This window comes from Heterodontus francisci, chromosome 3 (genome assembly GCF_036365525.1).
Source record: "Heterodontus francisci isolate sHetFra1 chromosome 3, sHetFra1.hap1, whole genome shotgun sequence".
NCBI lineage: Eukaryota > Metazoa > Chordata > Chondrichthyes > Heterodontiformes > Heterodontidae > Heterodontus > Heterodontus francisci.
The window spans coordinates 199,736,268-199,761,119 of NC_090373.1; the positions used below are offsets into that span (position 1 = coordinate 199,736,268).

The following is a 24,852-nucleotide window of genomic DNA, read 5'->3' on the forward strand; positions in this document are numbered from 1 at the left end:
AAGCTTCAAGCCAGATTAATTCCTTGAAGAAATAAGAAAACAAAAGGTTTTTATTCTTTCACAGCAAATTATTGATCTGCTGTGTCCATTGCTGGGAAAAAAGAGTGAAATACTACAATTGCCAAACTGAACCCCGATCTCTGGAAGGACCCTTTTCTCATCGGACCCTGGAAGACTGCAAGTGAACTTGGACTGTGTTGAATTAGAAGACCGTTTGTCAGAAGCGTAATCTGCAAAGACTTTATTGTTTTTTTTATTTTTTCAGGTAGCTAATTAAAAACCAAACTACTGTTAGTTTGAGTACATGTATGCAGATGCAGGAGTTAGATTTTAAAATAAGAAGTTATAAAGTCTTTATATATTGGTTTATCTTAGTAGTGTTTAAGATTTTAGTTTTTTTAAAATAAATAGTTAATTTGTTGATATCTAAAGATACCTGGTTTGGTTTGCTTTATTCGGGGGTTACTAGATTGTTTCAATTTGGCTGCTGCTTTCTTCGATTTGGAAAGCTTAAAGATATATGATGTGAATTGTGGAGCAATAGGACTGAATTGCCAGTGTGTTGCTCCCACCCTGATCAGATCTATAACGAAAAACCCTCTTCAGAGATTGCCTCAATTTTTTCTGCTCTGTTCTGTCTCTATCTGCATGTGTGTATCGCGTATGCTTGCTAGCAAGGGCACGTCATGTATCCGTAGGTGTTAGCCGAATTAGAGTTTAAGTTTAATAAAGCTCAACCTTTCTTCTTTAAATCTAAGAAAACCTGTTTGTGCTGGTTTCTTTGCCTTATAATTGGAAAGCGGTGAACAAGGATTCACCAAGGGGGAGCTAAAAACACCGTGTGTTAAAATAAAACTCTGTTACGGTAAGACCAGGTGAAGGCTGAGAGGGAACCCTAGACCCCTTCCTCACCTGGTCGTAACACTATGAACAGACATTGAATGGATGGACAGAATTTGACCAGTGTACAGTTGAGGAACTGAAACCATCGCAATGAGTTGTCATGTGAACAGGCCTGCATTAAGCGAGGTCACAGAGTGGTGGTAACTAGTTCTTTGAGAGATTGGATTCTGGCAGAACTCCACACAACACACAGGAATAGTCAGCATGAAATCCATAGCAAGAGATTTTGTTTATTGGCCGAGTTGAGAGAGTGACCTGGAATCACGGGTAAGCAAATGTGCTATCTGCCAAAACTGTGGAAACAAGCTGCCAAAAACCTTTTGATGACTCAACCATTTCAAAGTGCTCACGCAGACTTTTGTGAAATGGAAAACTATAATTTCTTGGTGCTCATCAATAGCCACTCAAAGTGGATCGAAGAAAAGTACATGGGTCAAAACACAGATACGGAAGCATGTGGATGAGTTGTAGTCTTTCTTTGCTTGTCATTGATTACTGGAGGAGCTTGTCTCAGAGAACGACCCTTAATTTTGTTCTGCTCCATTCCAAAATTTCACAAAACAAAATGGTATGAAACATAGCATCAGTCCTTCATACTATCCAGCATCAAACAGAGTAGCTGGAAAATCCAGAAGGAACCACTCAAGAAACAAAACCCGACCTAGGTTTGATAGTGGGTACAAGGCCGGGCCGGGCCTGGTGGTGGGGGGGGCAGGGTGGGGTTGAGGGGGGGGTGGGGCTGGACTGGGTCAGGTGGTGGGGGGCAGGGCCGGGTCGGGTGGTGAGGGGCTGGACCGGGTGGGGTGGTGAGGGGCAGGGCCGGGTCGGGTGGTGAGCGGCTGGTCCGGGTCGGGTGGTGGGGGGCAGGGCCGGGTCAGGTGGTGAGGGGCTGGACCGGGTGGGGTGGTGAGGGGCAGGGCCGGGTCGGGTGGTGAGCGGCTGGTCCGGGTCGGGTGGTGTGGAGGCAGGGCTGGGTCGGGTGGTCGCGGGGATTTACCGGGTCGGGTGGTGAGGGGCAGGGCTAGGGTCACTGTTGGGGGGGGGGGCTAGGGTCTGTGGGGGTGGGGCCGGGGTCCGGTGTGGGGGCGGGGCTAGGGTCTCTGTGGGGGTGAGGCCGGGGTCCGGTGTGGGGCGGGGCGGTGCCTCGTCTGGTCCGGGGGGCAGGACGGCGTCTGGTCTGGTCCGGGGGCAGGGCGGCGTCTGGTCTGGTCCGGGAGGCGGGGCGGGGCCTGGTCTGGTCCAGGGGGCAGGACGGCGTCTGGTCTGGTCCGGGGGCGGGGCGGCGTCTGGTCTGGTTCGGGGGCGGGGCGGTGTCTGGTCTGGTCCGGGGGCGGGGCGGGGCAGCGTCTGGTCTGGTCTGGGAGGCGGGGCGGGGCCTGGCCTGGTCCGGGAGGTGGGGCGGGGCGGGGCCTTGTCTGGTCCGGGGATTGGGCGGGGCCTGGTCTGGTCCGGGGGGCGGGACGGCGTCTGGTCTGGTTCGGGGGGCGGGGCGGCATCTGGTCTGGTCCGGGGGCGGGGCGGCGTCTGGTCTGGTTCGGGGGCGGGGCGGGGCAGCGTCTGGTCTGGTCCGGGAGGCGGGGCGGGGCCTGGTCTGGTCCGGGAGGCGGGGCGGGGCGGGGCCTGGTCTGGTCCGGGGATTGGGCGGGGCCTGGTCTGGTCCGGGGGGCGGGACGGCGTCTGGTCTGGTTCGGGGGGCGGGGAGGGGCGGCGTCTGGTCTGGTCCGGGAGGGCAGGACGGCGTCTGGTCTGGTCCGGGGGCGGGGCGGGGCGGCGTCTGGTCTGGTCCGGGGGCGGTGCGGCGTCTGGTCTGGTCCGGGGGCGGGGCGGCGTCTGGTCTTGTATGGGGGCGGGGCGGCGTCTGGTCTGGTCCGGGGGCAGGACGGTGTCTGGTCTGGTCCGGAAGGCGGGGCGGCGTCTGGTCTGGGCCGGGGGCGGGGCGGCGTCTGGTCTGGTCCGGGGGCAGGGCGGCGTCTGGTCTGGTCCGGAAGGCGGGGCGGCGTCTGGTCTGGTCCGGGGGGGCGAGACGGCGTCTGGTCTGGTTCGGGGGCGGGGCGGCGTCTTGTCTGGTCCGGGAGGCGGGGCGGGGCAGCGTCTGGTCTGGTCTGGTCCGGGGGCGGGGCGGCGTCTGGTCTGGTCCGGGAGCAGGGCGGGGCGGCGTCTGGCCTGGTCCGGGGGGGCGGGACGGCGTCTGGTCTGGTCCGGGGGCGGGGCGGCGTCTGGTCTGATCCGGGAGGCGGGGCGGGGCAGCGTCTGGTCTGGTCTGGTCCGGGGGCGGGGCGGCGTCTGGTCTGGTCCGGGGGCGGGGCGGCATCTGGTCTGGTCCGGGGGGGCGGGACGGCGTCTGTTCTGGTCCGGGAGGCGGGGCGGGGCCTGGTCTGGTCCGGAAGGCGGGGCGGCGTCTGGTCTGGGCCGGGGGCAGGGAGGCGTCTGGTCTGGTCCGGGGGCAGGGCGGCGTCTGGTCTGGTCCGGAAGGCGGGGCGGCGTCTGTTCTGGTCCGGGGGGGCGGGACGGCGTCTGGTCTGGTCTGGGGGCGGGGCGGGGTGGCGTCTGGTCTGGTCCGGGGGCGGGGCGGGGTGGCGTCTGGTCTGGTCCGAGAGGCGGGGCGGGGCGGGGCAGCATCTGGTCTGGTCTGGTCCGGGGGCGGGGCGGCGTCTGGTCTGGTCTGGTCCGGGTGCGGGGCGGCGTCTGGTCTGGTCCGGGGCACAGGACGGCGTCTGGTCTGGTCCGGGGGCGGCATCTGGTCTGGTCCGGGGGCGGGGCGGCGTCTGGTCTGGTCCGGGGGCGGGGCGGCGTCTGGTCTGGTCCGGGGGGCGGGACGGCGTCTGGTCTGGTCCGGGGGCGGGGCGGCGTCTGGTCTGGTCCGGGGGCGGGGCGGCGTCTGGTCTGGTCTGGTACGGGGGGCGGGGTCTCGTCTGGTCCGGGGGGCGGGGTCTTGTCTCGTCTGCGGGCGGGGCGGGGCCTGGTCTGGTCCGGGGGGTGGGGTCTGGTCTGGTCCGGGGGCGGGGCGGGGCCTGGTCTGTTCCGGGGGGCGGTGTCTGGTCTGTTCTGGTCCGGGGGCGGGGCGAGGCCTGGTCTGGTCTGGTCCGGGGGCGGGGCGGGGCCTGGTCTGGTGAGGACCGGGGGCGGGGCCTGGTCTGGTGAGGTCCGGGGGCGGGGCCTGGTCTGGTGAGGTCCGGGGGCGGGGCGGGGCCTGGTCTGGTCCGGGGGGCGGGGCGGGGCCTGGTCTGGTCCGGGGGGCGGGGCGGGGCGGGGCCTGGTCTGGTCCGGGGGGCGGGGCGGGGCCTGGTCTGGTCCGGGGGGCGGGGCGGGGCCTGGTCTGGTCCGGGGGGCGGGGCGGGGCCTGGTCTGGTCCGGGGGGCGGGGCGGGGCGGGGCCTGGTCTGGTCCGGGGGGCGGGGCGGGGCCTGGTCTAGTCTGGGGGGCGGGGCCGGAGGTTTGCTTCGCTCTGGCCTGAGAGGCGGTCTGCAGCGCGGGCGCCGGAAGTGGCGTTGGCGACCGTTTCTGCGCCACGGAACCGGCTGGAAAATTACCTCGAACTGGGCGAGAGACGGAGACACCAGGAGAGGGACAGAGAAATTGACCACAGTGAGTCACCGGGAGGGAGGTGAAGAGAGGCGGAGGTACCGGCCTTGAGATGGGGAAGGCTCAATGCCGGAGCCCGCGGCCTTGTCTTGCCGGGTGGGGTGGGTGAAAATAGAGAGCAGAATGGAGTGGGGGAGGAGGGGGGAGAGAATAGAGAGAGCAGAATGGAGTGGGGGAGGAGGGGGGAGAGAATGGAGAGAGCAGAATGGAGTGGGGGAGGAGGGGGGAGAGAATGGAGAGAGCAGAATGGAGTGGGGGAGGAGGGGGGAGAGAATGGAGAGAGCAGAATGGAGTGGGGGAGGAGGGGGGAGAGAATGGAGAGAGCAGAATGGAGTGGGGGAGGAGGGGGGAGAAAATAGAGAGCAGAATGGAGTGGGGGAGGAGGGGGGAGAGAATGGAGAGAGCAGAATGGAGTGGGGGAGGAGGGGGGAGAGAATGGAGAGAGCAGAATGGAGTGGGGGAGGAGGGGGGAGAAAATAGAGAGCAGAATGGAGTGGGGGAGGAGGGGGGAGAGAATGGAGAGAGCAGAATGGAGTGGGGGAGGAGGGGGGAGAGAATGGAGAGAGCAGAATGGAGTGGGGGAGGAGGGGGGAGAGAATGGAGAGAGCAGAATGGAGTGGGGGAGGAGGGGGGAGAGAATGGAGAGAGCAGAATGGAGTGGGGGAGGAGGGGGGAGAGAATGGAGAGAGCAGAATGGAGTGGGGGAGGAGGGGGGAGAGAATGGAGAGAGCAGAATGGAGTGGGGGAGGAGGGGGGAGAGAATGGAGAGAGCAGAATGGAGTGGGGGAGGAGGGGGGAGAGAATGGAGAGAGCAGAATGGAGTGGGGGAGGAGGGGGGAGAGAATGGAGAGAGCAGAATGGAGTGGGGGAGGAGGGGGGAGAGAATGGAGAGAGCAGAATGGAGTGGGGGAGGAGGGGGGAGAGAATGGAGAGTGCAGAATGGAGTGGGGGAGGAGGGGGGAAAGAATGGAGAGAACAGAATGGAGTGGGGGGAGGGGGAGAGAATGGAGAGAGCAGAATGGAGGGGGGGAGGTAAGAGAGAGAGCAGAATGGAGTGGGGGAGGAGGGGGGAGAGAATAGAGAGAGCAGAATGGAGGGGGGAGGAGGGGGGAGAGAATAGAGAGAGCAGAATGGAGGGGGGAGGAGGGGGGAGAGAATAGAGAGAGCAGAATGGAGGGGGGGAGAGAGAATAGAGAGAGCAGAATGGAGTGGGGGAGGAGGGGGGAGAGAATGGAGCGAGCAGAATGGAGTGGGGGAGGAGGGGGGAGAGAATGGAGAGAGCAGAATGGAGGGGGGAGAGAATGGAGAGAGCAGAATGGAGGGGGGAGAGAATGGAGAGAGCAGAATGGAGGGGGGAGAGAATAGAGAGAGCAGAATGGAGGGGGGAGAGAATAGAGAGAGCAGAATGGAGGGGGGAGAGAATAGAGAGAGCAGAATGGAGGGGGGAGAGAATAGAGAGAGCAGAATGGAGGGGGGAGAGAATAGAGAGAGCAGAATGGAGGGGGGAGAGAATAGAGAGAGCAGAATGGAGGGGGGAGAGAATAGAGAGAGCAGAATGGAGGGGGGAGAGAATAGAGAGAGCAGAATGGAGGGGGGAGAGAATAGAGAGAGCAGAATGGAGGGGGGGAGAGAATAGAGAGAGCAGAATGGAGGGGGGGAGAGAATGGAGAGAGCAGAATGGAGGGGGGGAGGAGGGGGGAGAGAATAGAGAGCAGAATGGAGGGGGGGAGATAATAGAGAGCAGAATGGAGTGGGGGAGGAGGGGGGAGAGAATGGAGAGAGCAGAATGGAGGAGGGGGAGAGAATGGAGAGAGCAGAATGGAGTGGGGGAGGAGGGGGGAGAGAATGGAGAGAGCAGAATGGAGTGGGGGAGGAGGGGGGAGAGAATGGAGAGAGCAGAATGGAGTGGGGGAGGAGGGGGGAGAGAATGGAGAGAGCAGAATGGAGTGGGGGAGGAGGGGGGAGAGAATGGAGAGAGCAGAATGGAGTGGGGGAGGAGGGGGGAGAGAATGGAGAGAGCAGAATGGAGTGGGGGAGGAGGGGGGAGAGAATGGAGAGAGCAGAATGGAGTGGGGGAGGAGGGGGGAGAGAATGGAGAGAGCAGAATGGAGTGGGGGAGGAGGGGGGAGAGAATGGAGAGAGCAGAATGGAGTGGGGGAGGAGGGGGGAGAGAATGGAGAGAGCAGAATGGAGTGGGGGAGGAGGGGGGAGAGAATGGAGAGAGCAGAATGGAGTGGGGGAGGAGGGGGGAGAGAATGGAGAGCAGAATGGAGTGGGGGAGGAGGGGGGAGAGAATGGAGAGAGCAGAATGGAGTGGGGGAGGAGGGGGGAGAGAATGGAGAGAGCAGAATGGAGTGGGGGAGGAGGGGGGAGAGAATGGAGAGAGCAGAATGGAGTGGGGGAGGAGGGGGGAGAGAATGGAGAGAGCAGAATGGAGTGGGGGAGGAGGGGGGAGAGAATGGAGAGAGCAGAATGGAGTGGGGGAGGAGGGGGGAGAGAATGGAGAGAGCAGAATGGAGTGGGGGAGGAGGGGGGAGAGAATGGAGAGAGCAGAATGGAGTGGGGGAGGAGGGGGGAGAGAATGGAGAGAGCAGAATGGAGTGGGGGAGGAGGGGGGAGAGAATGGAGAGAGCAGATTGGAGTGGGGGGGGGAGAGAATGGAGAGAGCAGAATGGAGTGGGGGGGGGGAGAGAATGGAGAGAGCAGAATGGAGTGGGGGGGGGATAGAATGGAGAGAGCAGAATGGAGTGGGGGGGGGATAGAATGGAGAGAGCAGAATGGAGTGGGGGGGGAGAGAATGGAGAGAGCAGAATGGAGTGGGGGGGGGGGGAGAGAATGGGGAGAGCAGAATGGAGTGGGGGGGGGGGGAGAGAATGGAGAGAGCAGAATGGAGTGGGGGGGGAGAGAATGGAGAGAGCAGAATGGAGTGGGGGGGGAGAGAATGGAGAGGGCAGAATGGAGTGGGGGTGGGGGGAGAGAATGGAGAGAGCAGAATGGAGTGGGGGGGGAGAGAATGGAGAGGGCAGAATGGAGTGGGGGTGGGGGGAGAGAATGGAGAGAGCAGAATGGAGTGGGGGGGGGGGGAGAGAATGGAGAGCAGAATGGAGTGGGGGGGGGGAGAGAATGGAGAGAGCAGAATGGAGTGGGGGGGGGGGAGAGAATGGAGAGAGCAGAATGGAGTGGGGGGGGAGAGAATGGAGAGAGCAGAATGGAGTGGGGGAGGAGGGGGGAGAGAATGGAGAGAGCAGAATGGAGTGGGGGGGGAGAGAATGGAGAGAGCAGAATGGAGGGGGGAGAATGGAGAGAGCAGAATGGAGGGGGGGTTGAGGGGGGAGAGAATGGAGAGAGCAGAATGGAGGGGGGGTTGAGGGGGGAGAGAATGGAGAGAGCAGAATGGGGGGGGGGAGGGGGGAGAGAATGGAGAGAGCAGAATGGAGGGGGGGAGGAGGGGGGAGAGAATGGAGAGAGCAGAATGGAGGGGGGGAGGAGGGGGGAGAGAATGGAGAGAGCAGAATGGAGGGGGGGAGGAGGGGGGAGAGAATGGAGAGAGCAGAATGGAGGGGGGGAGGAGGGGGGAGAGAATGGAGAGAGCAGAATGGAGGGGGGGAGGAGGGGGGAGAGAATGGAGAGAGCAGAATGGAGGGGGGGAGGAGGGGGGAGAGAATGGAGAGAGCAGAATGGAGGGGGGGAGGAGGGGGGAGAGAATGGAGAGAGCAGAATGGAGGGGGGGAGGAGGGGGGAGAGAATGGAGAGAGCAGAATGGAGGGGGGGAGGAGGGGGGAGAGAATGGAGAGAGCAGAATGGAGGGGGGGAGGAGGGGGGAGAGAATGGAGAGAGCAGAATGGAGGGGGGGAGGAGGGGGGAGAGAATGGAGAGAGCAGAATGGAGGGGGGGAGGAGGGGGGAGAGAATGGAGAGAGCAGAATGGAGGGGGGGAGGAGGGGGGAGAGAATGGAGAGAGCAGAATGGAGGGGGGGGAGAGAATGGAGAGAGCAGAATGGAGGGGGGGAGGAGGGGGGAGAGAATGGAGGGGGGGTGGAGGGGGGAGAGAATGGAGGGGGGGAGGAGGGGGGAGAGAATGGAGGGGGGGAGGAGGGGGGAGAGAATGGAGGGGGGGAGGAGGGGGGAGAGAATGGAGGGGGGGAGGAGGGGGAGAGAATGGAGAGAGCAGAATGGAGGGGGGGAGGGTGGGGGGAGAATAGAGAGAGCAGAATGGAGGGGGGAGAATCGAGAGAGCAGAATGGGTGGGGGAAGCGAGAGAGCGGAATGGAGGGGGGGGGGGTGGGGGGGGGGAAGAGAGTGAGCAGAATGGAAGGGGGGGAAAGAGAGTGAGCAGAATGGAAGGGGGGGAAAGAGAGTGAGCAGAATGGAAGGGGGGGAAAGAGAGTGAGCAGAATGGAAGGGGGGGAAAGAGAGTGAGCAGAATGGAAGGGGGGGAAAGAGAGTGAGCAGAATGGAAGGGGGGGAAAGAGAGTGAGCAGAATGGAAGGGGGGGAAAGAGAGTGAGCAGAATGGAAGGGGGGGAAAGAGAGTGAGCAGAATGGAAGGGGGGGAAAGAGAGTGAGCAGAATGGAGGGGGGAGGGGAAAGAGAGTGAGCAGAATGGAGGGTGGGGGGAAAGAGAGTGAGCAGAATGGAGGGGGGGGGGAAAGAGAGTGAGCAGAATGGAGGGGGGGGGGAAAGAGAGTGAGCAGAATGGAGGGGGGGAAAGAGAGTGAGCAGAATGGAGAGGGGGGAAAGAGAGTGAGCAGAATGGAGGGGGGGGGGAAGAGAGTGAGCAGAATGGAGGGGGGGGGAAAGAGAGTGAGCAGAATGGAGGGGGGGGGGAAAGAGAGTGAGCAGAATGGAGGGGGGGGGAAAGAGAGTGAGCAGAATGGAGGGGGGGGGAAAGAGAGTGAGCAGAATGGAGGGGGGGGGAAAGAGAGTGAGCAGAATGGAGGGGGGGAAAGAGAGTGAGCAGAATGGAGGGGGGGAAAGAGAGTGAGCAGAATGGAGGGGGGGAAAGAGAGAGCAGAATGGAGGGGGGGGGAAGAGAGAGCAGAATGGAGGGGGGGGAAGAGAGAGCAGAATGGAGGGGGGGGGGGGAAGGAGAGAGCAGAATGGAGGGGGGGGGAAAGAGAGTGAGCAGAATGGAGGGGGGGGGAAGAGAGTGAGCAGAATGGAGGGGGGGGAAGAGAGTGAGCAGAATGGAGGGGGGGGAAAGAGAGTGAGCAGAATGGAGGGGGGGGGAAGAGAGAGCGGAATGGAGGGGGGGGGGGAAGAGAGAGCGGAATGGAGGGGGGGGAAGAGAGAGCGGAATGGGGGGGGGAGGAGAGTGAGCGGAATGGAGGGGGGGGAAAGAGAGTGAGCAGAATGGAGGGGGGGGGAGAAAGAGAGTGAGCAGAATGGAGGGGGGGGAGAAAGAGAGTGAGCAGAATGGAGGGGGGGGAAAGAGAGTGAGCAGAATGGAGGGGGGGGAAAGAGAGTGAGCAGAATGGAGGGGGGGCAAAGAGAGTGAGCAGAATGGAGGGGGGGGGAAAGAGAGTGAGCAGAATGGAGGGGGGGGGAAAGAGAGTGAGCAGAATGGAGGGGGGGGGAAAGAGAGTGAGCAGAATGGAGGGGGGGGGAAAGAGAGTGAGCAGAATGGAGGGGGGGGAAAGAGAGTGAGCAGAATGGAGGGGGGGGAAAAGAGAGTGAGCAGAATGGAGGGGGGGAAAGAGAGTGAGCAGAATGGAGGGGGGGGAAAGAGAGTGAGCAGAATGGAGGGGGGGGAAAGAGAGTGAGCAGAATGGAGGGGGGGGGAAAGAGAGTGAGCAGAATGGAGGGGGGGGGGAAAGAGTGAGCAGAATGGAGGGGGGGGGGGATAGAGAGTGAGCAGAATGGAGGGGGGGGGAAAGAGAGTGAGCAGAATGGAGGGGGGGAAAGAGAGTGAGCAGAATGGAGGGGGGGGAAAGAGAGTGAGCAGAATGGAGGGGGGGGAAAGAGAGTGAGCAGAATGGAGGGGGGGGAAAGAGAGTGAGCAGAATGGAGGGGGGGGGGAAAGAGAGTGAGCAGAATGGAGGGGGGGGGGAAAGAGAGTGAGCAGAATGGAGGGGGGGGGAAAGAGAGTGAGCAGAATGGAGGGGGGGGGAAAGAGAGTGAGCAGAATGGAGGGGGGGGGAAAGAGAGTGAGCAGAATGGAGGGGGGGGAAAGAGTGAGCAGAATGGAGGGGGGGGGAAAGAGAGTGAGCAGAATGGAGGGGGGGAAAGAGAGTGAGCAGAATGGAGGGGGGGGAAAGAGAGTGAGCAGAATGGAGGGGGGGGGAAAGAGAGTGAGCAGAATGGAGGGGGGGGGGAAAGAGAGTGAGCAGAATGGAGGGGGGGGAAAGAGAGTGAGCAGAATGGAGGGGGGGGAAAGAGAGTGAGCAGAATGGAGGGGGGGGAAAGAGAGTGAGCAGAATGGAGGGGGGGAAAGAGAGTGAGCAGAATGGAGGGGGGGGGAAAGAGAGTGAGCAGAATGGAGGGGGGGGAAAGAGAGTGAGCAGAATGGAGGGGGGGGAAAGAGTGAGCAGAATGGAGGGGGGGGGAAAGAGAGTGAGCAGAATGGAGGGGGGGGAAAGAGAGTGAGCAGAATGGAGGGGGGGGAAAGAGAGTGAGCAGAATGAAGGGGGGGGAAAGAGAGTGAGCAGAATGGAGGGGGGGAAAGAGAGTGAGCAGAATGGAGGGGGGGAAAGAGAGTGAGCAGAATGGAGGGGGGGGAAGAGAGTGAGCAGAATGGAGGGGGGGGAAAGAGAGTGAGCAGAATGGAGGGGGGGGGAAAGAGAGTGAGCAGAATGGAGGGGGGGGAAAGAGAGTGAGCAGAATGGAGGGGGGGAAAAGAGAGTGAGCAGAATGGAGGGGGGGGGAAAGAGTGAGCAGAATGGAGGGGGGGAGAGAATGGAGAGAGCAGAATGGAGGGGGGGAGAGAATGGAGAGAGCAGAATGGAGGGGGGGAGAGAATGGAGAGAGCAGAATGGAGTGGGGGAGGAGGGGGGAGAGAATGGAGAGAGCAGAATGGAGGGGGGGAGAGAATGGAGAGAGCAGAATGGAGGGGGGGGAGAGAATGGAGAGAGCAGAATGGAGGGGGGGAGAGAATGGAGAGAGCAGAATGGAGGGGGGGAGAGAATGGAGAGAGCAGAATGGAGGGGGGGAGAGAATGGAGAGAGCAGAATGGAGTGGGGGAGGAGGGGGGAGAGAATGGAGAGAGCAGAATGGAGGGGGGAGAGAATAGAGAGAGCAGAATGGAGGGGGGAGAGAATAGAGAGAGCAGAATGGAGGGGGGAGAGAATAGAGAGAGCAGAATGGAGGGGGGAGAGAATAGAGAGAGCAGAATGGAGGGGGGAGAGAATAGAGAGAGCAGAATGGAGGGGGGAGAGAATAGAGAGAGCAGAATGGAGGGGGGAGAGAATAGAGAGAGCAGAATGGAGGGGGGAGAGAATAGAGAGAGCAGAATGGAGGGGGGAGAGAATGGAGAGAGCAGAATGGAGGGGGGGAGGAGGGGGGAGAGAATAGAGAGCAGAATGGAGGGGGGGGAGTTAATAGAGAGCAGAATGGAGTGGGGGAGGAGGGGGGAGAGAATGGAGAGAGCAGAATGGAGTGGGGGAGGAGGGGGAGAGAGCAGAATGGAGTGGGGGAGGAGGGGGGAGAGAATGGAGAGAGCAGAATGGAGTGGGGGAGGAGGGGGGAGAGAATGGAGAGAGCAGAATGGAGTGGGGGAGGAGGGGGGAGAGAATGGAGAGAGCAGAATGGAGTGGGGGAGGAGGGGGGAGAGAATGGGGAGAGCAGAATGGAGTGGGGGAGTAGGGGGGAGAGAATGGAGAGAGCAGAATGGAGTGGGGGAGGAGGGGGGAGAGAATGGAGAGAGCAGAATGGAGTGGGGGAGGAGGGGGGAGAGAATGGAGAGAGCAGAATGGAGTGGGGGAGGAGGGGGGAGAGAATGGAGAGAGCAGAATGGAGTGGGGGAGGAGGGGGGAGAGAATGGAGAGAGCAGAATGGAGTGGGGGAGGAGGGGGGAGAGAATGGAGAGAGCAGAATGGAGTGGGGGAGGAGGGGGGAGAGAATGGAGAGAGCAGAATGGAGTGGGGGAGGAGGGGGGAGAGAATGGAGAGAGCAGAATGGAGTGGGGGGGGGGGGAGAGAATGGAGAGAGCAGAATGGAGTGGGGGGGGGAGAGAATGGAGAGAGCAGAATGGAGTGGGGGGGGGGGGGGGGGATGCCTCTAAGGCATCAACGCTTACTTCAGCTACTCTTTTCCTTTTTATATATTTGTAGGTGTTTTCACTGCCTTTTTATATTTCTTGCTAGTTTACTCTCACACTCTAATTTCTCTTTATTTTTTAGTCATCCTCTACTGGTTTCTAAAGTTTTCCCAAACTTCTGGCCTATCACTAATTTTCATATTTATATGCCTTTTCTTTCAATATTTTTTATTCTTTCATGGGATGTGGGCATCACTGGCTAGGCCAGCATTTCTTGCCCATCCCTAATTGCCCTTAAGAAGGTGGTGGTGAGCTGCCTTCTTGAACCATTACAGTCCACCTAGTGCGGGTACAACCCACAGTACTGTTAGGAAGGGAGTTCCAGGGTTTACATCCAGCAACAGTGAAGGAATGGTGATATAGTTCCAAGTCAGAATGGTGTGTGGCTTGGAGGGGAACTTGCAGTTGGTGTTCCCATGCGGCTGCTGCTCTTGTCCTTCTAGGTGGAAGAGGTCGCAGGTTTGGGAGGTGCTGTCCCAGGAGGCATGGTGAGTTGCTGCAGTGTATCTTGTAGATGATTCACACTGCTGCCACTGTGCATTGGTGGTGGAGGGAGTGTATGTTGAAGGTGGTGGATGAGGTGCCAATCAAGTGGGCTGCTTTGTCCTGGATGATGTTGAGTTCCTTGAGTGTTGTTGGAGCTGCACTCATCCAGGCAAGTGGAGAATATTCCATCACACTCTTGACTTATACCTTGTAGATGGTGGACAGGCTTTGGGGAGTCAGGAGTTGAGTTACTTGCCACAGAATTCCCAGCCTCTGACCTGCTCTAGTGTTTATGTGGCTGCTTCAGTTTAGTTTCTGGTCAGTGGTGACCCCCAGGATGTTGATAGTGGGGGATTCAGCAATGATAATGCCATTGAATGTCAAAGGGAGATGGTTATATTCTCTCTTGTTGCAGATGGCCATTGTGTGTCACTTGTGCGGCATGCATGTTACTTGCCACTTATCAGCCCAAGCCTGGATATTGTCCAGATCTTGCTGTATATGGACACAGACTGCTTCAGTATTTGAGGAGTCTTGAATGATACTGACCATTGTGCAATCATCAGCGGACATCCCCACTTCTGACCTTATGATGGAGGGAAGATCATTGATGAAGCAGCTGAAGATGGTTGGGCCGAGGACACTACCCTGACCAACTCCTGCAGTGATGTCCTGGGACTGAGATGATTGGTCTCCAACAACCATCTTCCTTTGTGCTAGGTATCCGGACAAATGTGAGGTAATGCATTTTGGAAGGTCTAATGCAGGTGGGAAGTATACAGTAAATGGCAGAACCCGTAGGAGTATTGACAGGCAGAGAGATCTGGGCGTACAGGTCCACAGGTCACTGAAAGTGGCAACGCAGGTGGATAAGGTAGTCAAGAAGGCATACGGCATGCTTGCCTTCATTGGTCGGGGCATAGAGTATAAAAATTGGCAAGTCATGCTGCAGCGGTACAGAACTTTAATTAGGCCACACTTAGAATATTGTGTGCAATTCTGGTCGCCACACTACTGGAAGGATGTGGAGGCTTTGGAGGGGGTACAGAAGAGGTTTACCAGGGTGTTGCCTGGTCTGGAGGGCATTAGCTATGAGGAGAGGTTGGATAAACTCGGATTGTTTTCACTGGAACGACGGAGGTGGAGGGGCGACATGATAGAGATTTACAAAGTTGTGAGCGGCATGGACAGAGTGGATAGTCAGAAGCTTTTTCCCAGGGTGGAAGAGTCAGTTACTAGGGGACATAAGTTTAAGGTGAGAGGGGCAATGTTCAGAGGGGATGTGCGAGGCAAGTTTTTTTACACAGAGGGTGGTGAGTGCCTGGAACTTGCTGCCGGGGGAGGTGGTGGACGCAGGTACGATAGCGACGTTTAAGAGGCATCTTGACAAATACATGAATAGGTTGGGAATAGAGGGATACGGTCCCCGGAAGTGCAGAAGGTTTTAGTTTAGGCAGGCATCAAGATCGGCACAGGCTTGGAGGGCTGAATGGCCTGTTCCTGTGCTGTACTGTTCTTCTTTGTATGACTCCAACCAGCAGATAGTTATCCCCCTGATTCCCATTGACTGCAGTTTTGCTAGGGCTCTTTGATGTCATACTCTGTCAAATGTTGCCTTGATGTCCAGGGCAGTCACTCTCCCCTCACCTCTGGATTCAGCTCTTTTTGTCCATGTTTGAACCAAGGCTGTAATGAGGTCAGGAGCTGAGTGGTCCCTGTGGAACCCAAACTGAGCATCAGTGAGCAGGTTATTGCTGTTGAAGTGGTGCTTGATAGCACTGTCGACGACACCTTCCATTGCTTTGCTGCTGATTTGAGAGTAGGGCAGTAATTGGCCGGATTGGATTTGTGCTACTTTTTGTGTACAGGACATACCTGGGCAATTATTCACACTGTCAGGTAAATACCAGTGTTGTACCATCCTTAACTTCCTTAGTTAGCCACAGATGGTGCATCCTTCTCATAGTTTTTCTGTTTCAATGGAATATATCTCAGTTGAGAATTATGAAATATCTCCTTGAATGTCTGCTCTGCTCCTCTTCCGTCTTAGCTCAAATTATTTCCCCAGTCCACTATAGCCAACCCTGTCTTCATATCCTTGTAATTGCCTTATTTAAGTTTAGGACACTAGTTGTAGACCCAAACTTCTCTCACGCAAACTGAATGTGAAATTCATCATGTTATGATATTGTTATGACCAAGGTGGGAGTAATGCACTGTTAATTCAGTCCCACTACTCCACAGATCATTGCATATCAAATAAAATTTCCCACCTACTGAAGAATAGCCAAATGAAACACAATTTTCCCCCCAGAATAAAGTGTACCAAACCAAATTTCTTTAAACAACAACATTAACTATTTATTAGAAAAAGGTCTTAACTACTAAGGAGATAAATCTGTATATGAAAAAAACCCTTATTTCCTTAACCCTCATGCACACACATACAATCAAAAAAAAAAACTGGTAACTGGGGAAAAATGATTTTTGGTTAACAGCTGTTTCTTAGGAATAGAAGGAATAATAAAAATAATTGAGTTCATCACGTTCTGGTAGGATGTTTGTGGTAAGGCGAGGTGTCCCAGAGTCGAATAGTTGGATGTCACTCGCGGTCTCTCCAGACGAGGTTGATGAACATTCTGATTGGTAGGCTTTCAAGGCAATTTGTCTGCAGCAGGCGTCGCACAGGTCTTTCAGCAGGGGTGCAGCAACCGGTCTGCTTGGCTTTTTAAAAACAGCAGTATAGCAATAGAAGCTTTCTTGAGATTTCAGGATCTTCCAAAACACAGGAGGCAGCAAGAACCACTCTGGATGCAGGAATTCTTCAGAGACTGCAGGCAATAGGAATTTGCCACCTTTCAAATGCAGGATTCCTTTTCAAGAGATGCAAGTCTCCCTTTATGGAGAGAGGTAATACTTTTTTGGGTCTTTCTCCCTTGCTCCAGGCAGGTCAAAGCAAGATTTCAAATGCCTGCCCTTTGTCCAATTCACAGGCTTTTTAAAGGGACCAGGGTGGAAAAAAAGAACCTTCCTGAACATGGTCACATGTCTAGATGCATTGTCTCCCCCCATCATTCTAAAGCTGCTCTGAAGAAAGCTCAAAAATCTTTATAACAATATTAATGCAAACCATGATCTAGATGATCGTAACACAGGTCTAAAATAGTCTCTCCCGGCTTGGTTCCAGAATATATAGTTCTAAGAAACTGTCCCTAAAACGCACTATAAATTCGTCCTCGAGGCTACCTTTGCCAATTTGATTAATTGAATCTATATGATGATTAAAATTGCCCATGATTGTTGCAGTACCTTTCCTACAAGCCCCCATTATTTCATTTATACAATTATGGGGCCAATAAACTTGGTCCACCAGAGGCTTCTTTGTTATTTCTTATCTCCACCCAAACTGAATCTACATCTTGATCTTCTGAGCCAAGATCGTTTCTCACTACAGTACTGATCTCATCCTTTATCTAAACTTATCTAATTTATATTTATTTAAACTTATCTAAGCCTGTCATCTTGTACAACTCTATTAAATCTCCCCTCAATCTGCTTTGCTCTAAGGAGAACAAATCCAGCTTTTCCAACCTAACCTTGTAACTAAAATCCCCTATCCCTGGAACCAAGAGGGTCTGTGTGAACCGAATGAAGTCTGCTCTAAGATAAAGATAGAAAAGATGCACCAAACCTATTTCTCTTGAAAGGTTGTCCACTGTCATCCATCTTATTTGATATCTTTAGTAATGTATTGGTAAGGGGCATTCGGAGAGTCTGTCTTGGGTAATTAGGAAAGAATGGTGGGACTGGTTTCAAGATTTTAATTGTATTTTTAAATTGTAATGAGGCCTGTGCTCTTGAGATTTTTAGAATTGATGCTGTGACTACTGTTTCTGTTCTTTTGTCCTTTATAGGCTTTCAAACTAAAAGCAGTGTAATTAGATAACTGGCTAGAATTAGTACTTGTTCATGTCAGATTTTAATATAGTTTCTGTTTGTGTTACGGAGGTGAGGTGCGGGAGGGGGGAAAAGAGAGGCGATTCGGTAAGACAAATGCACAGACTTTATCTGGAGCATAATATATCAAAGTTTATATTAATTACCCCAATCAGGAGAAAATTGCTTTGTTTAATTTCTTGAATAATATCTGCAAGTTTGAGAGAGAGACAATCGTTACCTACAATAACTGCCTGATTGGGAAGGAAGGGGGAAGTATCTTTCAGGAAAACTATTGCCTTGTTGCCACCTGTGGCACAAAAGGTAATGCCCAACTTGTAATGAACCTTGGTTAGACCACATGTGGAGTACTGTGTACAATTCTGGTCGCCATGCTTAAAAAAAAAAGCACTGAGAGGGTGTAAAACATGATTTACAAGGATGATACCAGAAATGTGTGGGTTTACATATCAGGAAAGGATGAACAGGCTGGGGGTCTCTTGAAAAAAGCCTGAGGGGTGACCAAATAGGGTCTTGCAAATTATGAAAGGTTTTGATAGAATGGATAGAGAGAGAATGTTTCCACTTGTGAATAACTCGAGGCCATCAATATAGATACTCATCAAGAAATCAAATGGGGAATTCAGAAGAAACTTCAACCAGAGAATGATGAGAATATGGAGCTCGCTAGCAAGGAGTGGTTGAAGTGATTAGTGTAGATCCATTTAATAAGGGGAGGCTAGATAAGTATATGAGGGAGGAGGAAATGGAGGGTTGTGATGAGTGGAGCCTAAATGCCAGCATGGACTGGTTGGGCGAGAATGCCCTATTTCTGAGCTGCATATTCTATGTAACCCAGCATTTTAAGGGGACATTTGTCATGAATATGTTTTCAGTGTATGATAAAGTTGTCACCCTTGAATGGATCAGCCAAGTGTATTGAACCCAACATCCTGTCGTCAACATCACACATGGCCTGCTAAACTTTAACGGAGTTACCGCCTTTAATGAGAGTCCCTTTTATACTAACTTGTGCTGAACTTAGCCATTCTGCTCAGTAAGGGTGAAACTTATAGCGATTCTAAACTGTTTCATTCTTGTTAAGCACTGTGGGCAATTTCCATTAGGATGCTGCCAGACCTGCTGAGTATTTCCAGCATCTGCAGTGTTCTCCTTTTATTACAGGAGGTCGGGGACCAATTCTGCCTTGTAGTGGAAATGGTGCAGATGGTAATAATGAAGCAAGTAAAAAATAGTGAGAACAATGGGAAGTACAACGCATGCTGAACATTGATGACCACTATAACTTTGCCTTGTGAAAAATATTGAGACTTCCTTACCTGTTTTGATGCATTTGAACTATAGTGAAGTCTGGAGGTGCAGGTTTAATGATGAGGAATCTGAACAAGGTGATCATTGCTGCAGTCTGTGCCTGCCGTTTTTTTTGTAAAACCAGTCTGTCCTTGTATCTGAAGACCATGTTGCACAGGGTGGCACAGTGGTTAGCATCGCAGCCTCACAGCTCCAGCGACCCGGGTTCGGTTTGGGGTACTGCCTGTGTGGAGTTTGCAAGTTCTCCCTGTGACCGTGTCGGCTTCCGCTGGGTGCTCCGGTTTCCTCCCACAGCCAAAGACTTGCGGGTTGATAGGTAAATTGGCCATTGTAAATTGCCCCTTGTGTAGGTAGGTGGTAGGAGAATGGTGGGGATGTGGTAGGGAATATAGGATTAATGTAGGATTAGTATAAATGGGTGGTTGTTGGCACAGACTCGGTGGGCCGAAGGGACTGTTTCAGTGCTGTATCTCTAAACTAAACTAAAAAACTAAGAATTATTTGGGATTGTTTAGTGCCAGTTCTTTCGTTACTGCCCCTTATTTCTTTTTGTGGGAGGGTTGTACTGTTCAAAATAAAAATCTTTCTTGGGCTGTATTATCTACTGTTTCTAATGACCTTACTTAGATTTCCTAATATATGTATAATTAGTCCAGAATTAAACTTGTACTCTTAGGCAACAGCTCCTTGAGCAGAGCTATCAGACTGTGAACTGCAACCAAAACTTACAGGCTGTAATACACGAATATCAATTCAGCAGTAAGTGAAGAGTTAACTGGTCAGGCTAAGATGCCAAGTGAATCAGATGAGACCACCATATAGCAGAAATTTTGGGCTCTTTTTAGAAAATTGCAATTGGTATGAGAATTTACTAACAGTAAAGTACATGCAATGAAAAACCTGTGGTGCAAAGATGTACTTTATCAACCTTGAGGCAGGCAGAATCTTTATTCCTCATATTTGTCATAACTACATTGATGTGGAGGGGGGGTACTTAATTTTAAAAATTCCTTTATTAAATTCTTATGTTGGAAAAAATTCAATTTGAGAATAGAATTGGACACTTCAAATTGCATAAAGGATTGTTGTGGAGTTTTAAAAATACCTCCACAATCAAAAACCTATGTTTGAAGTGATGAGGCTGCCTTTATATTGGAAGACTATAATCCAGTTGAGCAACTAATGAACAAGCAAACTGCTTGAGCTTTGTTTATTTTTCTGTACAAACTACTTCACTGCTAATTTTAATAGCTCTTGATTTCCATTTACCTTTATGTAAAAAAAAAACCTGAGATTTTTTAATGCATTCTGCTTTAATATTTCAATACATTTTGCCATAAGTGTCAAAGGTTTGCTAACAAACTAGTTTGTCATTTTATGTAAACTGTTAATTCATGAGATTGTGAGAAAAAGCACCACCGATCTCTCTTACATTAAAGAATATTATTTTCAAGGTGTCTGAGAGGTGTGTATGCAACTCTGCTTTGGAAGTATAATATTGATATTCCGAGTAAGACTCATGTTCCTGACATTCAGTAATTATCAATGTAAAGTGTGCATTTATTTGGCAGGTGAGGACGATATTTGGCATTTGAGTAGTTGCTGGTATCTTTGCAGTTTAATAACTGACTATGATTGGAATGTGGCAATCTGTTGGGCCCCCAACAGACTCAATTAGCAGGCAGATGCTTTTTAATTGTTGGCTGTGCTTTTGTTCTGTTCGTCTTTCCTGTCTTGAAAAGTGACTCATTCTGAGGTTACATTGCAGAAGTTCTCTGACTGTTCTTTGGGTCTGGACAGTTTTAACATAAAAACAAAGTGTTGTAAATACTCAGCAAGTTTGGCTGCATCTGTGGAGAGAGAAGCAGAGTTGACGTTTCAGGTCTGTGACTTTTCATAATGAAATGTTAACTTTGCTTCTCTCTCCACAGATGCTGTTCAACCTGCTGAGTATTTACAGCACTTTCTGTTTTTATTTGATTTCCAGCTTCCACAATATTTTGCTTTAAGTTTTTGCAGCCTATTTGACAGCTGGGAAAGGAAAGTGACACAGCTGAGCACAATAATGTTCTCATTCAGTGTCTACAAACCTGGTATGCACTTGGATAGGTGATTGGATAGCAGTAAGAAGTGGGAATGCTGGCTGGTTTATATTTTTCCTTCTTTCTCACCCTCCTTCCCCCGGCAGTTAAATGCTGAAGCCAGTTGTAGTACCCAACTATCACATAGCTTGAAATTGGCTGACAGTAAGGAACATAGGTCAAACATGCAATACTTTGTCTTACAACATTACACTGAGTCATTTGAAGGAAACTTGGCAACATGTACAGTCCCCACCACATAGCAGGAGCGCTGGTGTTGGTGGGCCTTGTCTGCAATAAGAAGTGAATGGTAAATCTTGAGAGAACAAGTCACAGAAATGTTAACTATTAAAAGTTCCGTTTAATTAAAAATACTTTTGTTATCTTCCAAGAATGGGAACTTGGCCTTTCTTCACTGTTTGAACCTACAGTACTGAAGCAGGAAATAGCAGATATTTGTAATTTTTTCCAAGCTGCACAAATTCCAATCAACTGAAATGTATAGTGTAAAAGGGAATGTGGTAAAAGGCTGGTGATTATGTCCTCCTTTCTTCCCAGCATGTGCAGAACTATGAAATGTGCTGGAGGAATACAAAATCTGAAGACAGCTGGCATATTTACTTGTTATAAGCAGTGCCTGTGTAATTAACTAGAGTTAAGTCTTAAATGCTTTGCTGTAAATGTAATTGTCACTTTCTGTTTAGGTACTAACAGAATGGGTGAACGGCGCAGCAAAAACCTTCTGGTCCAGCTGGGACCCAAAATGCAGGCATATCCAGAAGAGCTGATTCGACAGCGTCGCTCACACGATGGCCTTACGGAGTATCTCATTCGCTGGAATGTACTGACTGTAGATGACAGTGGAGGTGGAGGCAGCAGCAGTAATGGAGGAAACAGTTCATCTAGCGACAACAAAGTGGACAATATTTTGATGTGGATGTCAGCTGAAGATGTATATGCCAATTGTCCTACACTTCTTGGGAAACGGAAGCCAGAGGGCCAGAGAGTGAAAGAGGAACAGGAGCCAAGTGCCAGATCTTGCCCAGCGAGTGCAGACTCTGATGTCACCTTTGACGATGTAGAGTTACTTGACATGAAGGAAGATGTAAAGCATTTGGTACAAAGAGCAAGGCGACAGATGTCTCACAAATCTGGACCAGATTCATCCTTGAATATTTCGCACACAATCCATGTTCTGAGTGCTTATGCTAGTATTGGCTCACTGGTGGGAGTGTTCAAAGAGACGGGAGCTTTGGATGTGCTTATGGAATTACTCTGTAACAAGGAAACTCAGACGCGCAGGAGTGCTGGGAAGATGCTTCGGGCTCTCGCTTCACATGATGCAGGTAGGATGTTTTTAGTTTTACAAGGAGTTTTTAGTACTGTGAATAGTAACTCCTTTGGGAATGGTTTGACTCTTTGATTATAGGATCACTATTTGACCTTAAAACTAAGGCTGTGTATTGTACTTAGAGAAACAATTTTTTGGGATTTTTAAAAAATATCTTAACTCAAGGTGTACACCGAAACAGAACTTAACGATAGATGTACCAGCACTTGGACCATTACGGGTCTCAGATTAGAAGAATTAAGGGAATTCCCATATCACAATGTGGTGGCATTTTACAGCTTTGAGAAGTACGCGCATTGTGTTCTTTTCATCCTGAATGCCCTTGCTATGGAAATTGTTTTTTCTGTATGTAAATATTTTATGACATTGGTTAGTATTAACATAGAAGAATAGATAGTCTACTGAGTTCGATAGGTAACTATTTCCCCATTTATCCTACAACATACATGATTCACTATTATAATGAATAGTTTGTTCCTCGGTTATTTTATCACTTCATAAAATTTTGTAGCACAGAAGGAGGCCATTCATCCCCATTGTTCCTGTGCTGGCTCTTTCACAGAGCTGTGCAATTAGTTCTGCTCCTCTCCTCTTTCCTCATAGTCCTGCAAATCTTTTTCTTTTTAAAAATTTATCTAATTCCTTTTATCCCCTCTCGTTCTTTTTCTAAATAACTGAAATCTATATACTCTGATTACCACCTTTCAGTGGAAACAGTTTCTTCCTATCTACTCCATCAAAAGCCCTCAATTTTGGGCACCCCTATTAAATTTCCCTCTAAATGTCTCTGCTCCAAAGATAACACTCCCAGCTTCTCTAGTCTTTCCCGTATCAATCTAATTTTCTTCATTTCTGTAATTTACTGACCATCTCTTTGTATTAACTATTTGCATTCTAATTTTACTGTCACTGATATATACAGAAGTTTCCTTCTCCCTCTCCATCCACCCTTCAGCAGTCATTATTTCTGTTACTTCTTTCCTCCCTGCTGATCCATTTCTTGTCTGTCATAACCAACCTGTTCTGGCAGCAACCATACTGAACGCAGCTCTTGTAGAATTGCTCCTTCACAATTCAGCCATCAGGTGACCAACTGGTTTGTCATCTTTCTCCCTACAAATGCAAATTCTGCCTATATTCTCTGCATTTGAAATCTTTGTATTTCACAGACATATTGCACGTATTGTTGATGAGCATAGGAGCAGGAGAAAGCTATTTGGCCCCTCAAACTTGTTTGGCCATTCGTTCAGATCACGGCTGACCTATGCCCTAACTCCATATATCCTTTGCTTGTATCGCTTAATATCTTTGACAAAAATCTATCAATCTCAGTTTTAAAATTAACAAATGTTCTAGTATCAATTGCAGTTTGCAGAAGAGAGTTCCAAACTTCTACCATCCTTTGCATAAAGAAGTGTTTCCTAATTTGACTCTTGAATGGTCTGGTTCTAATTTTTAGTCTATGCCCTCTAGTCCTAGACTCCCCAACCAGTGGAAATAGTTTTTCTCCTCTTGTAGTGTTGGTACGCCCATAGTGCTTTTAGGGAAGGAGTTCCAGGATTTTGACCTGATATGTTCCTCTTAATATCTTGAAAGCTTCCATCAAATTGCCCTTAACCTTCGAAACTCCGGGGAATACAACCTGATTTTGTGTAATCTCTCTGCTATCTTGTATAAAATGTGCACAAGTCTGGATTTCACAGATTGCTCTAACTATAATTTTCCAATGTTCTTGATTCCTTTTTATTTGTTCATGGGATGTGAGTGTCTCTAGCAAGGCCAACATTTGTGCTTATTTCTAATTGAAGTGGTGGTGAGCTGTGGCCTTGAACCGCTGTAGTCCATGTGGTGTAGGTACGCCCTTAGTGCTGTTAGGAAGGGAGTTCCAGAATTTTGATCGAGCGACAGTGAAGGAATGGCGATATAATTCCAAGTCAGGATGGTGTGTGGCTTGGAGGGGAACCTGCAGGTGGTAGTGTTCCCAACCATTTGCTGCTCTTGTCCTTCTAGTTGGTAGAGGTCACGGGTTTGGAAGGTGCTGTTGAAGGTGGCTTGGTGAGTTGGGAACCACTCGTTTAGATTGGATAGTTGTGCAAGTCACTCTACTTTTTAAGAACGGTGACAGAGGGAAACCAGGAAATTATGGACCAGTTGGCTTAACATCTGTTGTCAGGAAATGACCAGAATCTATAATTGGGGTAGAGTGACTGAACACGTTGGAAAATTTTCAGTTGATTAGAGGGAATCGGCGTGGATTTGTAAAGGCAAGGTCATGCCTGAATAACCTGATTGAATTTATTAAAGAGGTGACTAAAGTACTGGACTGGACAGAGGAATGTCTATGGATGTTACTTATATGGACTTCGAGAAGGTATTTGATAAAGTCCCTCATAAGAGACTGTCAGCTTAAATTGAAGCTCATGGAAGTAAAGGCAAATTATTGATCTGGTTAGAAAATTAATTGACTGAGTGGTAGGAGGACAGAGTAGGGACTCGAGTGGAGCAGGTACTCTAATTGGCAGGATATGACTACTGGTGTCCCACAAGGATCTGTGCTGAAGCCTCAGCTATTCAATGTATTTATTAATAACTGGCTAAGCTTGCATTTATTGCCCTTGAGAAGGTGGTGTTGAGCCACCTTCTTGAACCACTGCAGTCCTGTTGAGGTAGTTCCAGGATTTTGATGCTGTGAGTGAAGGAACGGCAATGTAGTTCCAAGTCAGGATGGTATGTGGCTTGGACGGGAACTTGCAGGTGGTGGTGTTTCCATGCATCTGCTGCCCTTGTCCTTCTAGTTGGTAGAGGTCACAGGTTTGGAAGGTGCTGTTGAAGTAGCCTTGCTGCGTTGCTGCAGTGCATCTTGTAGATGGTGCACACATGTGGGTTGGTGGTGAAGGGGGTGAATGTTGAAGGTGTTGAATGAGGTGCCA

At 51.8% G+C, this 24,852-nt stretch overlaps 1 protein-coding gene across 4 annotated transcripts in view; it reads left to right on the forward strand.

Annotated features, from left to right (window-relative positions):
• Nucleotides 1-4,326: 4,326 nt before the first annotated feature.
• Nucleotides 4,327-24,852, forward strand: part of LOC137366082 (cullin-9) — a 413,970-nt gene continuing 393,444 nt past the window's right edge. Inside the window, exons 1-2 of one of the 4 annotated variants that reach the window (XM_068028163.1) lie at nt 4,327-4,522; nt 21,276-21,917. In XM_068028163.1, the coding sequence (XP_067884264.1) occupies nt 21,287-21,917 (631 nt within the window). In that variant the 5' untranslated portion in view covers nt 4,327-4,522; nt 21,276-21,286. Of the gene's footprint in view, nt 4,523-16,000; nt 16,133-21,275; nt 21,918-24,852 lie in introns of those variants that run through there. The other 3 variants (XM_068028162.1, XM_068028164.1, XM_068028161.1) reach the window with 3 other exon arrangements.